The sequence below is a fragment of the Bos taurus genome, chromosome 15, assembly GCF_002263795.3.
Source record: "Bos taurus isolate L1 Dominette 01449 registration number 42190680 breed Hereford chromosome 15, ARS-UCD2.0, whole genome shotgun sequence".
NCBI classification, from domain to species: domain Eukaryota; kingdom Metazoa; phylum Chordata; class Mammalia; order Artiodactyla; family Bovidae; genus Bos; species Bos taurus.
In genome coordinates, this window is record NC_037342.1 from 16,990,967 (window position 1) to 17,011,877 (window position 20,911).

The window sequence follows — 20,911 nt, forward strand, 5'->3', positions numbered from 1 at the left end:
TTATGGCTCTTTGAAGTCAACTACTTCAGTTGCCTAGAGTTAAATCTTAGGCAAAGGTCAAGCAGTACTTACTGCTTTTGGAACCAATCTCAGATTTTCGGGAATAGGCAATCTATATGTTAAAAATAATTATTTAAGTATCTCTGAACATTTTTTTCCACTGTACTCAAATTATAATCTAGTTGGGAAAACATTAAATAAAAAGATAAAAACATTATTATAAATTTAAATGATAGTTCAATACGATAGAAAAGATAGCACAAGCCAGTAGGAGACAACACAGTCTTTAGGAGTTAAGGGAGAAATTATTTCAGGCTATTGTCATCAGAAAAAACTTTATACATCATAAAGGAAACAAACAAACAAAAAAGTTGAGCTATATGTTAAAAAGAAGTGAATGGAAAGGAAAATGAAATTTATTCCATTAAGAGTTGACAAAAGTGTGAAGGCTACAAGGCACCTGCATAAATTCAGATGAAAGGGAGCAAACAAATTTAGCTGTAACAGTATGGTTAAGAGCGTAGATCCTGAAGGCAGACTCTGATCTTGTCTCTGTCGCTGACTGGTTTTGTAACTTTGTACAAGTTATGGAACCTCCTTATGCTCCAGTTTCCTTTAAAAATGTGGACAAAACCATGAAAAAAAACTTTCCACTGTGATTATATCAGTTACATGAGTTAATGTATGTAAAGCTTTCAGACAGTATCTAGCACAAAGGGCTCCAAAAATATTTAAAAGGAGAGCTCAAACAGATTCATGAACTAACTGAACCCAAGGCTAGTCTAATAACATAAATGAGTGAAGCAGGTAGACTTTAGAAATACACTGTTTGCCATTAAACACATAGGAACTGTCTTCATTTCAAAAAAATTAAGCATTCTCTTCCATTTTTCTTAAAACACACATTCCTATTCCTTCTAGCTTTCCCACCCACTTCTAAAACAGATGTAAGTTTAAGAAATAATTAATTTTCATTTAACTCTGTTATAAGATAAAAACATTAGTATGAGCGCAGTGATAAATGACAACTGATACTCAGTCATACTGCAGGTAATCATAGAAAGCAGTAGGAACCTTAGAGAACCTGAAAATATTGTTGCACCTAAAGAAGGCCATTGATAGTCTCAGCTACTGCTGTCAAAAGATACTGTGGTCTTATGTTTTCAGATGTTCTCAATTTTCAAAAGAAGCTGAAAATTCAGAATCATGTAAAAGCTGCTGATATTCATATACAACCAATTTTTTAAAATTACAATGTTGACTGCCAGTGCCCCAGCTAAACAGTCTGACTGCTATATCTGACTCATGTTCTGCCAGTCTGCCATCTCTGTTTTAGTGCATAGTAACTAGAACAGTAAACTTTAACTATATCCAATTAAAAGTGTTTGGGGACTTCCCTGGTGGCATAGTGGATAGGACTCCACCTGCCAGTGCAGGAGACACAGTTCGATACTTGGTACAGGAGGATTCCACGTGCCTCAGAGCAACTAGGCCCATGTGCCACAACTACTGAAGCCCAGTTTCAAATACTGAATCCTGCATACCTAGAGCCTGTGCTCTGCAACAAGAAAAACCACCTCAACAAATAGTCCAAGCACTGCAACAAAGAGGAGTCCCCCCTCACCACAACTAGAGAAAGTCTGCACAAAAACCAACAAAGACCCAGTGCAGCCAAAAAAAAAAGTATTTGAACTGGCTGTGTGAATCAGTCTTCTTCAGTGGTGCTTTCTAATGCTTTTTAACACAGATCAAAATATTTTTAATTCAAAGTTTATTTCTAGAGTTTATATGTATTTTTAGTACATTAAGTGTGCTTCTTTGATTAATTCTCCCTTCCACTCACATTCCAAGGAACCTTCCAATAGTTGACACACCGTTTCTTTGGTCAGTCTCCCTCTGTTCCTATCACTGTCTCTTCCCTTCACTTTTCTCCCTTCTTCTCTCTCTTTTCTTAACACACACATACATACACACACAGAGACAGGATAAACCCAAGGAGGAAACACCGAGACACACAGTAATTAAACAGACAAAAATTAAAGACAGATAAAATATTAAAAGCAACAAGGGGAAAATGACAAATAACATACAAGGGAACTCCCATCAGGATACCAGCTGATTCCTCAATAGAAAATCTACAAGCCAGAAGGGAATGGCATGATATATTTAAAGTGAAGAAACAAAAGAACCTACAACCAAGAATACTCTACCCAGCAAAACTCTCCTTCAGATTTGATGGAGAAATCAAAACTTTCCAGACAAGTAACAGTTAAAAGAATTCAGCATCACCAAACCAGCTTTACAACAAACACTAAAGGAATTTCTCTAGGAAGAAAACACAAGAGAAGGAAAAGACTGGCAGAAAGTAAACCTAAAACAATTAGGAAAATGGTAATAGGATCATACATATTGATACATACCTTAAATGTAAATGGATTACATGCACCAACCAAAAGATACAGACTGGCTGGGTGGATGAAAACATGTGCATGTATACACTTCCACGTACCACATTACTCTGCTTGACCCTCCCAAATTGTATGCAACTATTTTATATTGTTAAGTTAATCATGCTTGCATTATGGTTTGCAATTGCAACTTTTATTTTTTTTCTGGCTATTGATTGTGAAAACTGATAAACATCTTTTACTCTTGTGGTTACGTAACTATTGCTCACTTAATACCATTGTATCATGATTGGTCAACAGAAAAACAACAGAACTCTATATGACCAAAACTAGGATCTAATAGAAAAATCTGTAATCAATTTTTAAAATCCAGATGCATATAAGAAAAATCTTGAAATTTTTTGAAAAATACAAATGCTCGGTCAGGAGTTCAGTCTCTCAGTCATGTCCGACTCTTTGCAACCACATATACTGCAGCACACCAGCATTCCCTGTCACCAACTCCCAGAGCTTGCTCAAATTCATGTCCTTCATGTTGGTGATGCCATCCAACCATCTCATCCTCTGACATCCCCTTCTCCTCCTGCCTGCAATCTTTCCCATCATCAGGGTCTTTACAGTGAGTCAGTTCTTCACATCAAGTGGTCAAAGTATTGGAGCTTCACCTTCAGCATCAGTTCTTCCAATGAATATTCAGGACTGATATCCTTTAGGAGTGACTGGTTTGATCTCCTTGCTGTCCAAAGGACTCCAAGGGTCTTCTCTAATGCCACAGGTCAAAAGGATCAATTCTTTGGCACTCAGCTTTCTTAATGGTCCAACTCTCACATCTATACATGACTACTGGAAAAACTATAGCTTTGACTAGACGGACCTTTGGCAGTGAAGTAATGTCTCTGCTTTTTAATATGCTGTCTAGGTTTGTCATAGCTTTTCTTCCAAGGAACAAGTGTCTTTTAATTTAATGGCTACAGTCACCATCTGCAGTGATTTTGGAGCCCAAGAAAATAAAGTCTGTCATTGTTTCCATTGTTTCCCCATCTATTTGCCATGAAGTGATGGGACTGGATGCCACGATCTTCGTTTTTTGAATGTTGAGTTTTAAGCCAGCTTTTTCACTCTCCTCTTTCACACTTCATCAAGATGCTCTTTAGTTCTTCACTTTCTGCAATAAGGCTAGTATCATCTGTATTTCTGAGGTTATTGATATTTTTTCCAGAAACCTTGATTCCACCTTGTGCTTCATCCAGCCAGGCATTTTTGCATGGGTACCCTGCATATAAGTTAAATAAGCAGGGTAACAATGTCCAGTCTTGACGTACTCCTTTCCCAATTTGGAACCAGTCTGTTGTTCCATGTCCTTCTTGACCTGCATACAGATTTCTCAGGAGGCAGGTAATGTGGTATTCCTATCTCTTTAACATTTTCCACAGGTTGTTGTGATCCACACAGTCAAAGGCTTTAGCGTAGCCAATAAAGCAGATGTTTTTCTGGAACTCTCTTGCTCTTTCTATGATCCAAAGGATGTTGGCAATTTGATCTCTGGTTCCTCTGTCTTTTCTAAATCCAACTGAACATCTGGAAGGTCTTGGTTCACATACTGTTGAAGCCTAGCTTGAAGGATTTTGAGCATGAGCTTGCTAGCATGTGACATGAGTACAACTGTGCAGTAGGTTGAACATTCTTGGCATTGCTCTTCTTTAGGATTGGAATGAAAACTGACCTTTTCCGGTCCTATGGTCACTGCTGAGTTTTCCAAATTTGCTGGCATATGGAGTGCAGCACTTTAACAGTATCATCTTTTAGGATTTGAAATAGCTTAGCTAGAATTCCATCATCTCCACTAGCTTTGTTTGTAGTGATGCTTCCTAAGGCCCGCTTGATTTCATATTCCAGGATGCCTGGCTCTAGGTGAGTGATCACACCATCCTGGTTATCTGGGTCATTAAGATCTTTTTTGTATACTTCTGTGTATTCTTATCACCTTTGCTTAATATCTTCTGCTTCTGCTAGGTCCATACTGTTTCTGTCCTTTATTGTGCCCATCTTTGCATGAAATGTTACCTTTGTATCTCTAATTTTCTTGAAAAGATCTCTAGTCTTTCCCATTCTATTGTTTTCTTCTATTTCTTTGCATTGATTGCTGAGGAAGGCTTCCTTACCTCTCCTTGCTATTCTTTGGAACTCTACATTCAGATTAATATATATTTCCTTTTCTCCTTTGCCTTTAGTATTTTCAAAATTACAGGGAAGCTGGATCTCATCACCATTTTCAATTGCTGAAAGTGAAAAATATTTTAAATGGATATGAAAAAATAAATCAGGCAAATGTAATCCTTAGTGCACAAAATCAGGCTATCTGTCTTTATGGTTCATTTAGGACACGTTACAAACTCATTTAAATGCTCACTTCTCTGAATTTTTAAAAAATGAGTCAAAAAAAAAAAATCTCCAACCAGGGCAGCATTAATAAGTTCGGAATTCAGCAGTATTTTAAGTGACAATATATGTAAATTTTAGCAGAACGATGCTTCCACCTCAAAAGGCTGAGGATTTATTCCTGCCAAGAATTAATAACCCATTTTATTTACATTAGATTCAATTAAAAAAACTCAGGGTCATTACGTAAAACAACTGGCATTCTTAAAAGTGTAAATGTCAAAAAGACAAAAAAAAGTTGAAAAACTGCTTCAAATTAAAGAATGCTAAAGAGAACTGACAACTAAATGTAATGCAGGATCATGGATCAAATCCTAGATCAGATGGAAAACTTACCATGAGGTACTGACAGACTCTCCTCAACCAAACTTTTGGCAGGTTCTTATGAGCCCAGACCACCAGACCACCTTACCTGCCACCTGAGAAATCTGTACGCAGATCAAGAAGCAACACTTAGAACCAGACATGGAAAAGCCAACTGGTTCAAAATTGGGAAAGGAGTACATTAAGGCTGTATATTATCACCTTGCTTATTTAACTTATATGCAGAGTACATCATGCAAAATGCTGGGCTGGAAGAATGAAGCACAAGCTGGAATCAAGTTTTCCAGGAAAATATCAATAACCTCTGATATGCAGATGACACCACCCTTATGGCAGAAAGAGAAAAAGAACTAAATTGCCTCTTGATGAAGTTCAAAGAGGAGAATGAAAAACCTGGCTTAAAACTCAACATTCAAAAAACTAGGATCATGGCATCTGATCCCATCACTTCATAGGAAATAGATGGGGAAACAATGCAAACAATGACAGACTTTATTTTCTTGAAGGGCTCCAAAATCACTGCAGATGGTGACTGCAGCCATTAAATTAAAAGACACTTACTCCTTGAAAGAAAAGTTATGACAAACCTAGGCAGCATATTAAAAAACAGAGACATTACTTCACCAACAAAGGTCCATATAGTCAAAGCTATAGTTTTTCCAGTTGTCATGTATGGATGTGAGAGCTGGATCATAAAGAAAGCTGAGTGCCAAAGAAATGATGCTTTTGAACTGTGGTGTTGGAGAAGACTCTTGAGAGTCCCTTGGACTGCAAGGAGATCAAACCAGTCAATCCTAAAGGAAATCAGTCTTGAATATTCACTGGAAGGACTGATGCTGAAGCTGAAGCTCCAATACTTTGGTACCTTATGCAAAGAACTGACTCATTGGAAAAGATGCTGATGCTGGGAAAGATTGAAGGCAGAAGGGGGCAACAGAGGACAAGATGGTTGGATGGCATCACTGACTCAATGCACATGAGTTTGAGCAAGCTCTGGGAGTTGGTGATGGACAGGGAAACCTGACGTGCTGCAGTCCATGGGGTTGCAAAGAGCTGGACATGACTGAGCTACTGAACTAAAGTGACTCTGAGCCCAAATAGGCCCTGTCCTTAGGCATGTCTGCTGCTGCTGCTTCTGCTAAGTCACTTCAGTCGTGTCCGACTCTTAGCAACCCCATGGACTGCAGCCCACCAGGCTCCTCCGTCCATGGGATTTTCCAGGCAAGAGTACTGGAGTGGGGTGCATTGCCTTCTCCTAGGCATGTCTAGAGCCCCATTTTAGCAAGAATCCTGTTAAGTCAGTTTAGCCACAATCCACTATCCTCCATTATCTGATCATCCTTGGTAACTGACCAAATTCCTTACACCTATCTTTCCCCCAGGTGATGTCTGATCACTGTGGCCTGCCTTCAGGAAGAATCCTATTGTAGCCAGAATTTTCCCTTCCTACTGATGTTTCTTGTTAGTAATTTTCTATCCATACACACTGCCCTACCCTCAACCCCGGGCTCCCTGCCTATAAATCTCCATTTTTCCTTATTACATTTGAAATTGAGTCCACCCCTATACTCTCTTCCTTTATTCCAACAGTTCCTGAGTAAAATCTGTTTTTGTTGCTCTAACTACTGTCAAGGTCTGGTTTTCTTTAACAGTAGTATAAACTGCAACTAGCAAATTTTCAAAATGGATTGTATGAGCCTGATAAGAGCATTTGATCAATGTTGAATTTCCTGAATTTGAGGCATACACTGCAGTTTCGTAGAATAAGGGGCTGGAAAACTTTTTCTGTAACAAGACCAGATAGTATGTATTTCAGGCATAGAAGGTGATCTATAGTCTCTATCACCATATTCTTTTTTGTTTTTGTTCTTTACAACACTTTAAAAATGTAAAACCACTTTTAGATCAAGAGCTATGTAAAAATAAGGGCTGAAGTTAGCTCAAGAGCCATAGTTTGCCAACCCCTAATACAGACAATGTTCCTGCTCCTTAAAAATATGCAATGAACCATGTAAAGATAAAAGGTCATCATAGCTGCAACTTCCTCTCAAAGACTGAGCAAAAATAATAACAACAATAACACATTAGAGAAAAAAGTGATGACAAACAGTGCAGACACCTGATCAGCATAGTGTACTACCCAGAACTCCTGGGACTCAAGCAATCCTCCCTCCTTAGCTTCAAAAGCTGAGGATTAAAGCCAGATTTCTATTTCTTCCAAACTCTTTCTTCATATTTCTGTGCGGCAGCAGTGGACATAGAGACAAGATTTTGGCAGCAATGAAAACAGACAGCAGAATATTCACAATTGGTAAACCTATGTGAAAGGTGAAGGGAATTCACCATATTATGCTTATAATTTTTCTTTAAATTTGATATTTTTTCAAAATAAAGAGTTTTTTAAAAAGCCATAGATGTCCCTGGGGAAGCCAGGACATGTGCAAGCCTCAATGTGCAAGCCTGAGGCATGGTTCTAGTGGCTCAGAAAAGAATGAGACTCCCACAAGGCAAAAGGTATCCTGTCATCTGGGTCATCTCAGTACATACCCATGGGTCCAAAGGTATCTAGATTCTCCTGTCATCACCAGCAAACTCCGACAAGGCAGCATAACTGGCACTGTCATACCATCTGGGTGCTTAAAATCCATGACAATCTTGAAATAAAGGCAAAAGCATGAAGATCAATCAACCCAAAAAGTCATACACTCCAAAGATAAGAGCAATTCACTGATTCTATCTTTCTAAGCTAATAGAGATTAAAACATGGTAATGTTTATAGGAAAGCATAGCACAGTGGTTCTCAAACTTCAGTGCACATAAGAATCAACTGAATGACTAAAAGTAGGTCTACAGTAAGGCTCAGGAATCTGCATTTCTAACAATTACCTAAGGAAATTATGATGCAGGTGGTCAGAGAAGCATTCATACTATGAAAAACATTAGTAGTCAAATTCAAGGACTTAGAACCTGAAACATTCATATCTTGGCTTTTTCACTTACTGGCCATATGATTCAGGACAACTTATTTAACACCTCTGTGTCCAGTTTCCTCAATTTTTAAAGGATTGTCATAGTATCTGGTACATTGTAAGTACAAAAACAGTAGATATTATTCATATGCAGGCATGCGAAGTCACTTCAGTCATGTCCAACTTTTTGTGACTCTCTGGACTGTAGCCTGCCAGGTTCCTTCGTCCATGGGATTCTCCAGGCAAGAATACTGCAGTGGGTTGCCATGCCTTCCTCCAGAGGATCTTCCTGACTTAGGAACTGAACGTGTATCTCTTATATCTCTTGCACTGGCAAGTGGGTTCTTTATCACTAGTGCCATGTGGGAAGCCCATTTTAGAATATTAACAATTAACAATTTAAGGAGAAGTAACTATTACATGCAGATTTTCATGTAATTCATTTTTCCTTTAAAGTGACACAACATTTTAGACTTAAATATTCTCTTATTTATTTATTTGGCTGCACTGGGTCTTAGTTGCAGTACATGGGATCTAGTTTCCTGACCAGGAATTGAACCTGGGGCTCTTGAATTTGGAGTACCATCTTAGCCATGGGACCACAAGGGAAATCTCTAAATGTGAATTTTTAAAAGGCACATCAAAGGGCTAAAAAAAATTTAAGTGAACAAATCAATCCATGTGAAAAATAAATATGCCAAGTTAGTATCAGCGGGATGAACATTATTTAGCATAATACCTTCATCAGAGGTAAATTTAGGACAGCACTAGGCACCAAAGCAAGCATTTAGTAACTAATACCTATTAATAATAATAATATTGGGTAAAACAGATGATACACATGAAAATTCTTCATAAATTATATAGAATTATATTGATCCTTATTGCAAAATTCAGACTTAAATTGAAGAAAACAGGGAAAACCACCAGGCCATTCAGGTATGACCTAAGTCAAATACTTTATGACTATACAGTAGAAGTGACAAATAGACTCAAGGGATTAGATCTGGTAAACAGAGTGCCTGAAAAACTATGGATGGAGGTTCATAACACTGTACAGCAGGCAGTGATCAAAACCATCCCCAAGAAAAAAAAATGCAAAAAGCAAAAATGGCTAATGCACGATACTGGATACTTGGGGCTGGTGCACTGGGACGACCCAGAGGGATGGTATGGGGAGGGAGGAGGGAGCAGGGTTCAGGATGGGGAACACATGTATACCTGTGGCGGATTCATTTCGATATTTGGCAAAACTAATACAATTATGTAAAGTTTAAAAATAAAATTAAAAAAAAAAGCAAAAATGGTTGTTTGAGGAGGCCTTACAAATAGCTGTAAAAAGCAGAGAAATGAAAGGCAAAAGAGAAAAGGAAAGATACACCCATCTGAATGCAGAGTCCAAAGAATAGCACACAGAGAATAAGAAAGCCTTTTAAAGTGATCAATGCAAAGAAACAGGGCAAAACAATGGGATGGGAAAGACTAGAGATCTTTTCAAGAAAATTAGAGATATAAAGGTAACATTTCATGCAAAGATGAGCACAATAAAGGACAAAAATGGTATGGATCTAATAGAAGCAGAAGATATTGAGACGAGGTAGCAAGAAAACACAGAAGAACTGTACAAGAAAGTCTTAATGACCCAGATAACCATGATGGTGTGATCAATCACCAACAGCCAGACATCCTGGAGCATGAAGTCAAGCAGTCCTTAGGAAGCATCACTAGAAACAAAGCTAGGGGAGGTGATGGAATTCCAGTTGAGCTATTTCAAATCCTAAAAGATGATACTATTAAAGTGCTACGCTCCATATACCAACAAATTTGGAAAACTCAGCAGTGGCCACAGGACTGGAAAAGGTCAGTTTTCATTCCAATTCCAAAGAAGGGCTTGCCCTTCTGCACAGTTGCACTCAGTTCACATGCTAGCAAGATCATGCTCAAAATCCTTCAAGCTAGGTTTCAACAGTATGTGAACCAAGAACTCCCAGATGTACAAGCTGGATTTAGAAAAGGCAGAGGAACCAGAGATCAAATTGCCAACAACCACTGGATCATAGAAAAAGCAAGGGAATTTCAGAAAAACATCTACTTCTGCTTCATTGACTATGCTAAAGCCTTTGACTTTCCACAACAACATGTGGAAAATTCTTAAAGAATTGGGAAAACCAGACCATCCTACCAGCCTCCTGTGAAACTTGTATGTGGGTCAAGAAGCAACAGTTAGAACCAACTGGACATGGAAAAACGAACTGGTTCCAAATTGGGAAGGGAGTATGTCAAGGCTGCATACTGTCACCAGTTTATTTAACTTCTGTGCAGAGTACATCATGCAAAATGCTGGGCTGGATGAAGCACAAGCTGGAATCAAGATTTCCGGGAGGAATATCAATAACTTCAGATATGCTGATGACACCACCCGAATGGCAGAAAGTGAAGAAAAATTAAAGAGCCTCTTGATGAAGTGTGAAAGAGGAGAGTGAGAAAGCTGGATTAAAACTCAACATTCAAAAATCTAAGATCTAAAAGAAAAACAGAAAACGAAGATCATGGCATCCGGTCCCATCACTCCATGGCAAGCAGATAGAGAAAAAATGAAAACAGTGACAGAATTTATTTCCTTGGGCTCCAAAATCACTGCAGAGAGTGATCACTATCATGAAATTAAAAGACATTTGGCTCCCTGAAAGAAAAGCTGTGACCAACCTAGACAGCGTATTAAAAAGTAGAGTCATCACTTTGCCAACAAAGGTCCACATAGTCAAAGCTATGGTTTTTCCAGTAGTCATATATGAATGTGAGAGTTGGACCATGAAGGCTGAGTGCCAAAGAATCAATGTTTTCAAATCTGTGGTACTGAGAAGACTCCTGAGAGTCCCTTGGACAACACAGAGATCAAACCACTCAATCCTAAAGGAAATCAGTCCTGAGTATTCACTGGAAGGACTGATGCTGAAGCTGAAGCTCCAACACTTTGACCACTTGATGCAAAGAGCCAACTCACTGGAAAAGACCTTGATGCTGGGAAAGATTGAGGGCAGGAAGAGAAGCGGGTGAGAGAGGATGAGACAGTTGGATGGCATCACTGACTCAAGGGACATGAGTCTGAGCAAACTCCAGGAGATAGTGAAGGACAGGGAACTCTGGCATGTTAGTCCATGGGGTTGCAAAGAGTCGTACATGAGTGAGCGACTGAACAACAATAATACTGGTCTAAAAAACTCTTTTTCATTTTCTCATATGCCCTTTCAAACTAAGTATAGAAAATAAAGTATGATGATAGAATTTAGTTTTCCAATTATCTATTCCAAATGATGACACATAATTTCAAACAGTCCATAAAGCACTCTCCACACTCCAAAAGCATTCTATTTTAAAAACACTGTAGATAAATTATGTTTGGGACATGAAACGTACTGAAACCTGAAACTTCCCTGAAATGTATAACTAACAGAAGATGGGCTGACAGACTGAGGATCAATAGATGGACAGACATTTAATAAAGCAGATATATTAAAATGTTAACTGTAGTATCTAGGTGGTGAATTTATACAGACTTACTGTATAATATGATCAACTTTTCTGTCTAAAAAATTTCATTATTATATGTTGGGAAAAGGGAGAAAAGTACCACTGTAGCCCATTTTAAAGCAAACATACATATAGGCTTCAATTTTCTGAATAAACACTAAGGTCCACAAAAAAGAAACAATAATAGATTATTATTAATTTGGCTCAGTGGTAAAGAATCTACCTGCAATGCAAGAGACACAGGAGATGTGGGTTCCATCCCTGGGTCAAATCCCTGGGTTGGGAGGATCCCTGGAGGAGGAAATGGAAACCCACTCCAGGATTCTTGCCTGGAAAAACCCCTAGAGAGGAGCCTGGAGGGCTACAGTCCAAATGGTTGCAAAGAGTCAGACACAACTGAGCACACACAAACATGATCAGCTATGACTCAAAGGAATGAAATCAATCTGGGTGAAAACACTTGATGGGAAAATATCATCAGATACTAGACTCAGACTCTACAGTTTTATCACTTCAATTCAGTTGCTCAGTCACATCTGACTCTGCAAAGCCAAGGAGTGAAGAACCCCAGGCTTCCCTGTCCATCACCAACTCCCAGAGCTGGCTCAAACCCATGTCCATTGAGTCAGTGACGCCATCCAGCCATCTCATCCTCTGTCGACCCCTTCTCCTCCTGCCCTCAATCTTTCCCAGCATCAGGGTCTTTGCAAAAGAGTCAGTTCTTCGCATCAGGTAGCCAAAGTATTGGAGTTTCAGCTTCAGCATCACCCTTCCAATGAATATTCAGGACTGATTTGCCTTAGAACTTACTGGTTTGATCTCTTTGCAGTCCAGGGGACTCTCAAAGAGTCTTCTCCAACATGAGAGTTCCAAAAGCATCAATTCTTCAGCACTCCGCTTTCTTTATAGTCCAACTCTCACATCCATACATGACAACAGGAGAAAAGATAGCTTTGACTAGACGGACCTTTGTCAGCAAAGTAATGTCTCTGCTTTTTAATATGCTGTCTACGTTTGTCATAGTTTTTCTTCCAAGGAACAAGTATCTTTTAATTTGATGGCTGCAGTCACCATCTGCAGTGATTTTGGAGCCCCCCAAAATAAAGTCTGTCGCTGTTTCCATTGTTTCCCCATCTATCTGCCATGAAGGGATGGGACTGGATGTCATGATCTTAGTTTTCTGAATGCTGAGCTTTAAGTCGAGTTTTTCACTCTCCTCTTTCACTTTCATCAAGAGACTCTTTAGTTCTTCTTCACTTTCTGCCATTAGGGTGGTGTTATCTGCGTATGAGGTTATTGATATTTCTCCTAGCAATCTTGATTCCAGCTTGTGCTACATCCAGCCAGGCATTTCCCATGATGTACTCTGCATAGAAGTTAAATAGTAAGGAAGGTGACAATATACAGCATTGACATGCTCCTTTCCCAATTTGGAACCAGTCTGTTGTTCCATTTCCAGTTCTAATTGTTGCTTCTTGACCTGCATACAGATTTCTCAGGAGGCAGGTAAGGTGGTCTGGTATTCCCATCTCTTGAAGAATTTTCCACAGTTTGTTGTGAACCACACAGTCAAAGGCTTGGGTGTAGTCAATAAAGAAGAAGTAGACTTTTTCTGGAACTCTCTTGCTTTTGTGATGATTCAACAGAAGTTGGCAACTTGATCTCTGGTTCCTCTGCCTTTTCTAAATCGAGCTGGAACATATGGGAGTTCACGGTTCACATACTGTTGAAGCCTGGCTTGAAAAATTTTGAGCATTACTTTGCTAGCATGTGAGATGAGTCCAATTGTACAGTAGTTTGAACATTCTTTGGCATTGTCTTTCTTTGGGATTGGAATGAAAACTGATCTTTTCCAGTCCTGTGGCCCCTGCTGAGTTTTCCAAATTTGCTGACATATTGAGTGCAGCACTTTCACGGCATCGTCTTTTAGGATTTGAAATAGCTCAATTGGAATTCCATCACCTCCACTAGCTTTGTTTGTAGTGATGCTTCCTAAGGCCCACTTGACTTTGCATTCTAGGATGTCTAGCTCTAGGTGAATGATCATATCATCCTGGTTATCTGGGTCATGAAGATCTTTTTTGTATAGTTTTCTGTGTATTCTTGCTACCTCCTCTCTTAATATCTTCTGCTTCTGTTAGATCCATACCATTTTTGCCCTTTATTGAGCCCATCTTTGCATGAAATGTCCCCTTGGTATCTCTAATTTTCTTGAAGAGATCTCTAGTCTCTTCCATTCTATTGTTTTCCTCTATTTCTTTGCATTGATCACTGAGGAAGGCTTTCTTGTCTCTCCTTGCTATTCTTTGGAACTCTGCATTCAGATGGGTATATCTTTCCTTTTCTCCTTTGACTTTTGCTTCTCTTCTTTTCTCAGCTATTTGTAAGGCCTCCTCAGGCAACCATTTTGCCTTTTTGCATTTCTTTTTCTTGGGGATGGTCTTGATCACTGCCTCCTGTACAATGTCACGAACCTCCATCCATAGTTCTTCAAGCACTCTATCAGGTCTAATCACTTTAATCTAGTTGTCACTTCCACTGTATAATTATAAGGGATTTGATTTAGGTCATACCTGAATGATGTAGTGGTTTTCCATACTTTCTTCAAGTCTGAACTCTGCAATAAGGAGTTCATGATCTGAGTCACAGTCAGCTCCCATTCTTGTTTTTGCTGACTCTATAGAGCTTCTCCATCTTTGGCTGCAAAGAATATAATCAATCAGATTTCGGTATTGACCACCTGGTGATGTCCATGTGTAGAGTCGCCTTTTGTGTTGTTGGAAGAGGGTATTTGCTATGACCAGTGTGTTCTCTTGTCAAAACTCTGTTAGCCTTTGCCCTGCTTCATTTTGTACTCCAAGGCCAAACTTGCCTGTTACTTCATATATCTATTGACTTCCTCCTTTTGCATTCCAGTCCCCTACAATGAAAAGGACATCTTTTTGGGGTGTTAGTTCTAGAAGGTATTGTAGGTCTTCACAGAACCATTCAACTTCAGCTTCTTCAGCACTACTGGTTGGGGCATGGACTTGGATTACTGTGATATTGAATGGTTTGCCTTGGAAACAAACAGAGATCATTCTGTCATTTTTGAGATTGCACCCAAGCACTGCATTTCAGACTCTTTTGTTGATTATGAGGCTATTCCATTTCTTCTAAGGGATTCTTGCCCACAGTAGTAGATATAATGGTCATCTGAGTTAAATTCGTCCATTCCAGTCCATTTGAGTTCACTGATTTCTAAAGTCGATGTTCACTCTTGCCAACTCCTGTCTGACCACTTGTAATTTACCTTGATTCATGGACCTAACACTCCAGGTTCCTATGCAATATTATTTTCTACATCATCAGACTTTACTTCCTTCACCAGTCACATCCACAACTGGATGTTGTTTTTGCTTTGGCTCCATTTCTTCATTCTTTCTGGAGTTATTTCTCCACTCTTCTCCAGTAGCATATTGGGCACCTACCAACCTGGGGAGCTAATCTTTCAGTGTCCTGTCTTTTTGCTTTCTCACACTGTTCATGGGGTTCTCAAGTCAAGAATACTGAAGTGGTTTGCCATTGCCTTCTCCAGTGGACCATGTTTTGTCAAAACTCTACCATGAACTGTCCGTCTTGGATGGCCCTACATGGCATTGCTCATAGTTGCACTGAGTTAGACAAGGCTGTGGTCTATGTGATCAGTTTGATTAGTTTTCTGTGATTCTGGTTTTCATTCTGTCAGCCACCTGATGGATAAGGATAAGAGGCTTATGAAAGCTTCCTGATCAGAGAGACTGACTGTGGGGGAAACTGGGACTTGTTCTGATGGGCGGGGCCATGCTCAGTAAATCTTTAAGCCAATTTTCTGTTGATGGGCAGGACTGTGTTCCCTCCCTGTCATGGTCTCAGGTCAAACAACAGGGAGGGAATATTATAAAATCTATAATGTTTTCCTGAAAACACTGCTTGTTAAAGACCAAGAAAGAAAAAAAAAAAAAAGACTTTTTCAAATATTTATTAAGGATTCACAATCAACAATCCTTGCCAGCAACTGCTGAATCATTCTGCCCTGTGACAGCTTTGCTCCACTGGAAGTTTTTCCAATTATTCTTTTCGGTTTTACATATTTTATTTTCTGAGTCAATAAAGATCAAGTTCGCAGCAAGCTCATGATAAGACAGGAAGAAAGGCAACAGGATACAATCACTATAACAATGACACATCCATTGAGGATACAACAAAACTGGTTATAACCAATGTGGCCCAAGATGGCTGAAGATTCGAATTGCAAAAGCACTTGAGCCTTATTATACTTTTATTGCAGTGCATTAGCATGCTAAATGACACATTCTCAGACACCATGACAGGTTCCAGGTTGACCATAAAAAGACAAAAAGTGGGCTGTGGCCCAGCTCCGGGAAACTTCTGCCCCTTCTCTCAAACGGTTACAACAGTCCTCCTACTTCTTAGCATATGTAATTACCCAGCCCATAAACTAAATACACCACAGCCTGAAATCTTATTCTCGCCTTCTGAGAGTGTCCACATTCTGTCTATGGAATGTTTATCTCTCTACAAGATCTTTTACTTTACTATGGCTCACTCTAGAATTCTTTTCCACATGAAGCCAAGAATCCTCACTTGGCAGCCATCCCAGGAACTCACCCAAGACCTGGGACATGACTGTTTTCTCACACCCCCTTCTCCTGCAACAATGGGGCAAGATTAAAGATAATATTTAGTTCAAAGCAAACAAAAAACCCTAAACATGCAGCTCTCATAAAACCTTTAACACAACCAAATACAACAGAAAGGAAACTGCATAGTTATCAAGTATTTACTGAAGTAAAGATAAGATGTGAGAAATGAAATATTTCCTGCTGAATCAGTAAACAAGGATGTCACAGTCATCAGCAATTGCAGTGACTCATTGGAAAAGACCCTGATGCTGGAAAGACTGAAGACAAAAGAAGGGAGTGACAAAGGATGAGGTGGTTAGAAAGCATCACCAAGTCAATGGACATGAATCTGACCAAACACTGGGAAATACTGGAGGACAGAGAAACCTGGTGTACTGCAGTCCATGGGTCACAAAAAGTCAGACATCTCTTAGTAACTGAACAATAATAATGTGGGCTGGTAAGCTCTGGGGGCACTCAGGAAGAAGAAGAAACCTGTGATCTAGCAGCTATCAGACTGCAACCACTCCCTACAATGAGCCCCATGGAAGTTCAGGATGTGAAAAAGCTCAGGACACTGACCCCAGGACAGCAAGATGCATATTATAGGAATGATTTCAGTGAGCCCAGACACGTGCATCTTCCCATACACAGAAAAGCATTAAATTCCTTAACTTGGGATATCTGGTTTTCTTTTTAACAATCTTTTGACGTTCAGACTACTGCCTTTGGCTACAAAACTTCGCTCCCCTTTTTACCTCCTCAGACCAGTTCTCTCAGGGTTACTTGAGATGCTGTCTCCCAGACTTGAAGTCCTAAAAATTCCCACAGAATAAAACGTAACTCTCAACTTATAGGTTTTGAATATTTTTTAAGTTGACAGATGCATAACCGAAAAGTCCATGACACTGATCTCCTCCATGCTGGCTAAACAGGAAAATGAAAACATATAACACTCTGGGAGCACTTCTGAGAAAGAAGACAAATTTAATCCTGATCCTTATTGGTTAAAAATAGGCTGAGACCTTTAACCTTTTGAAACTCTTAAGGATATATCAACAAGAGACAATAAGACATGAAGAATGATGTGTGATTCATAGAGAATGCAGAAAGCTGAGAGGATATATTTAGCTGGAGAAAATATTTCATGCCTGAGAATTTAGCAGACTACAAAGAAGCCTGCCAAATATAAATCTTCTGTAGTTGCACTAACTTTTCCATGGGATTCAAACTGCAACTGGGCAGGACCCTATTGGGCTTTCCTGGGACAGACCTCTCCCCATAGCCTCTGTTTTAGCTCCTCTCAGTAGTGCCTAGGTAGTAGTATCTGACACATATTTCCTGAGTTTTTAGATGCTAAAACCACCACCAAAGGAAGAAATTAACTACTTGATGATTATGAACATGTAGCTCCCAAACTTCTGGTGCCTAAAGACTGATTATCATCAATCAATCAGAGAACTCTGCAAGAGCTGATCACATACCCTGGGACACTCCCCTCCCTCACCTTGCCTTTTAAAAAGCTTTTCTGAAACTCTTTGAAGACTTCAGGGTTTTAGAGCATAAGCCACCCATTCTTCTTGTATTGATGCCTTTACAAAAAATGCTGCACTCTTCCTCCCCACAATACAGTGTCAGCAGATTGGCTTTACTCTTTTCAGGCAAGCAGATACAAATTTGGTTCAGTAACAACTTGTAAGTAAGTTTGCTTTTTATTTTAAACAGCACACAAAGGATTCCACATACCTCACCATGGCCATGTCTGCCACATTTGTGAGGTAGAAATTGTTAGGTAGTCACTGTAGGGCCAGGACCTCAGTTCATTTTTTTAACTTCAACTCCTTCTCCCATATAAACATTTTGCTCCACTGACTTAAAGCTATACTTGTTGTTCCAGATTCCAGGCATTCAGAGGAAAGTCTCCCTGGCATGGAGGGTCACAAAATATCCAGACTCAAGACAGAACAATCAGTAACTGTTGACCAACTTATCAGATAGGAAAACACTAGATGGACCATTAACTCTTAGCCCATACTTCTGGTCCTTATCCGGTCCTTAAATGATGGCGTGGGGTCATGAGAAAGAGTCACAGGATGGTGACCCAATGTCTAAGAAAACTCAAGGACAGAGGAATTTTTTAAAAAGTCATAAAAATAACAAAACTGGAAGACATAGGGACTTTCAAACTAATTGGTCAGAAATTATATACATCAGGGATGTGAGCCAACCAAAAATGAACAGATCAATACTGGTAAAGATATAAACCGCTATAATTGATGCCCTTTTGGGGCACTTCACCCCCTCTCAGTGTCTATGCTGGGAGCTTTATATTTCTCTCTCTCCTTCAAAATAAAACCCTGCCTGTGTGACTATTTGCGTGTTTATAAAGTTCATTCTTCGGCTCCGTGAACAAGAACTCAGATTACTGTTTTATCCTGACAAGTAGAAAAGGAGAAAAAGAAAAGAAGAGACAAATACAACTGCAGAGATACAAGACTGAAACAAATTACTTACAAAAAAATACAGCAATAACAAAAATATCTGTTAACATGTTCCCTGGATTTATAAATACAGAATCCCACCATATCATAAGATAATTAGTCCACTGTTGGGGTGAAGAGGAACTCAGTATATTTTTAGTAAAATAAATACAGCTTTTTGTCACTCTACAAAAGATGATACTCCCAAAAGTATACTTTCCTAAGCTGAAAAGTACCTAGAAGAGAAGCCTTCTGGTATACCATATTTTTCCAAAGCAGAGGAATTTAAATCTCCTACCTATACTACACGGGATTCCCTGGTTGCTCAGATGGTAAAAAATCTGCCTGCAATTCAGGAGACCCAGGTTCAAGTTCTGGGTTGGGAAGATCCCCTAGAGAAGGGAATGGCAACCCACTCCAGTATTCTTGCCTGGAGAATTCCATGGACAAAGGAGCCTGGTAGACAATAGTTCACGAGGTCACAAAAAGTTGGACATGAATGAATGACTAACACACACACACACACACACATACACACACACACACACCTATATTACACATGACTGCTTAGTTTCCAACCTTTAAGAAAAGTTAAAATCAAAGACCACAAGAAACCAGTTTCCCTTCCTTGACTCCTACCTGGGAGCTACAGACCAGAAGGGAGTGACAGGATATACTTAAAATGATGAAAGGGGAAAACCTAAAAGCAAGATTACTCTACCCAGCGAGGATCTCATTTAGATTCAACAGAGAAATCAAGAGTTTCACAGTAAAGCAAAAGAGAAGAGAATTCAGCACCACCAAACCAGCTTTACAACAAATGCTAAAGGAACTTCTCTAGGCAGAAAACACAAGAGAAGAAAAAGATCCACCAAAACAATTTAAAAAATGGTAAGGGGAACATACATATTGATAAGTAATTTGAATGTAAATGGATTAAATGCTCCAACCAAAAGACACAACTAACTAAATGGATATACAAACAAAACCCTATATATGCTGTCTACAAGTGACCCACTTCAGACCTAGGGGCACATATTGACTGAAAGAAGGGGACAGAAACAGATATTCCATGCAAATGGAAATTAAAAGAAAGCTGGAGTAGCAATACTCATATCAGATAAAATAGACTTTAAAATAAAGAATATTACAAGAGACAAAGAACCATATTACATAATGATCAAGGGATCAATCCAAGAAGATATAACAATTATAAATGTTTCTGCACCCAACATAGGAGCACCTCAATACATAAGGCAGATGCTAACAACCACAAAACGGGAAATCAACAGTAAAATAATAATAGTGGGGGAACTGTTGTTGTTATTCAGTCTAAGTGACTAAGCACTCTTTGTGACCCCATGGACTGCAGCACACCAGGCTTCCTTGTCCTTCACTATCTCCAGAGTCTGCTCAAACTCATGCCCACTGAGTCAGTGATGCCCTCCAACCATCTTATCCTCTGTCGCCCTCTTCTCCTGCCCTCAATCTTTCCTAGCATCATGGTCTTTTCCAGTGAGTTGGCTCTTCATATCAGGTGGCCAAAGTATGGAGCTTCAGCTTCAGCATCAGTCCTTCCAATGAATATTCAGGGTTAATTTCCTTTAAAATTAACTGATTTGATCTCCATGCTGTCCAAGGAACTCTCAAGAGCTTTCTCCAGCACCAAAGATTCAAAAGCATCAATCCTTCAGCACTTAGCATTATTTACGGCACAACTCTCATATCCATACATGACTACTGAAAAAAATCACAGCTTTGACTATATGGACCTTTGTCAGCAAAGTGATTTCTCTGCTTTTTAATATGCTGTCTAGGTTTGTCAAAGCTTTTCTTCCAAGGGCAAGCATCTTTTAATTTCATGGCTGCAGTAACTGTCCACAGTGATTTTGGAGTCTAAGAAAATAAGATGTACCACTGCTTCCATTTTTTCCCCATCTATTTACCATGAAGTGATGGACTGATGCCATGATCTTTGTTTTTTGAATGTTGAGTTTTAAGCCAGCTTTTTCACTCTCCTCTTTCACATTCATCAAGAGGCTTTTTAGTTCTTCTTCACTTTCTGTCATAAGAGTGGTATTGTCTGCGTATCTGAG

The 20,911-nt window shown here is 39.3% G+C and overlaps 1 protein-coding gene across 3 annotated transcripts in view; it reads right to left on the reverse strand.

Annotated features, from left to right (window-relative positions):
• Positions 1 to 20,911, reverse strand: part of ALKBH8 (alkB homolog 8, tRNA methyltransferase) — a 125,320-nt gene that overhangs the window by 57,232 nt on the left and 47,177 nt on the right. For all 3 annotated transcript variants that reach the window (XM_010812311.4, XM_010812312.4, NM_001080341.2), the window contains 1 exon segment: positions 7,719 to 7,825. In XM_010812311.4, coding sequence (XP_010810613.3) covers positions 7,719 to 7,825 — 107 coding nt within the window.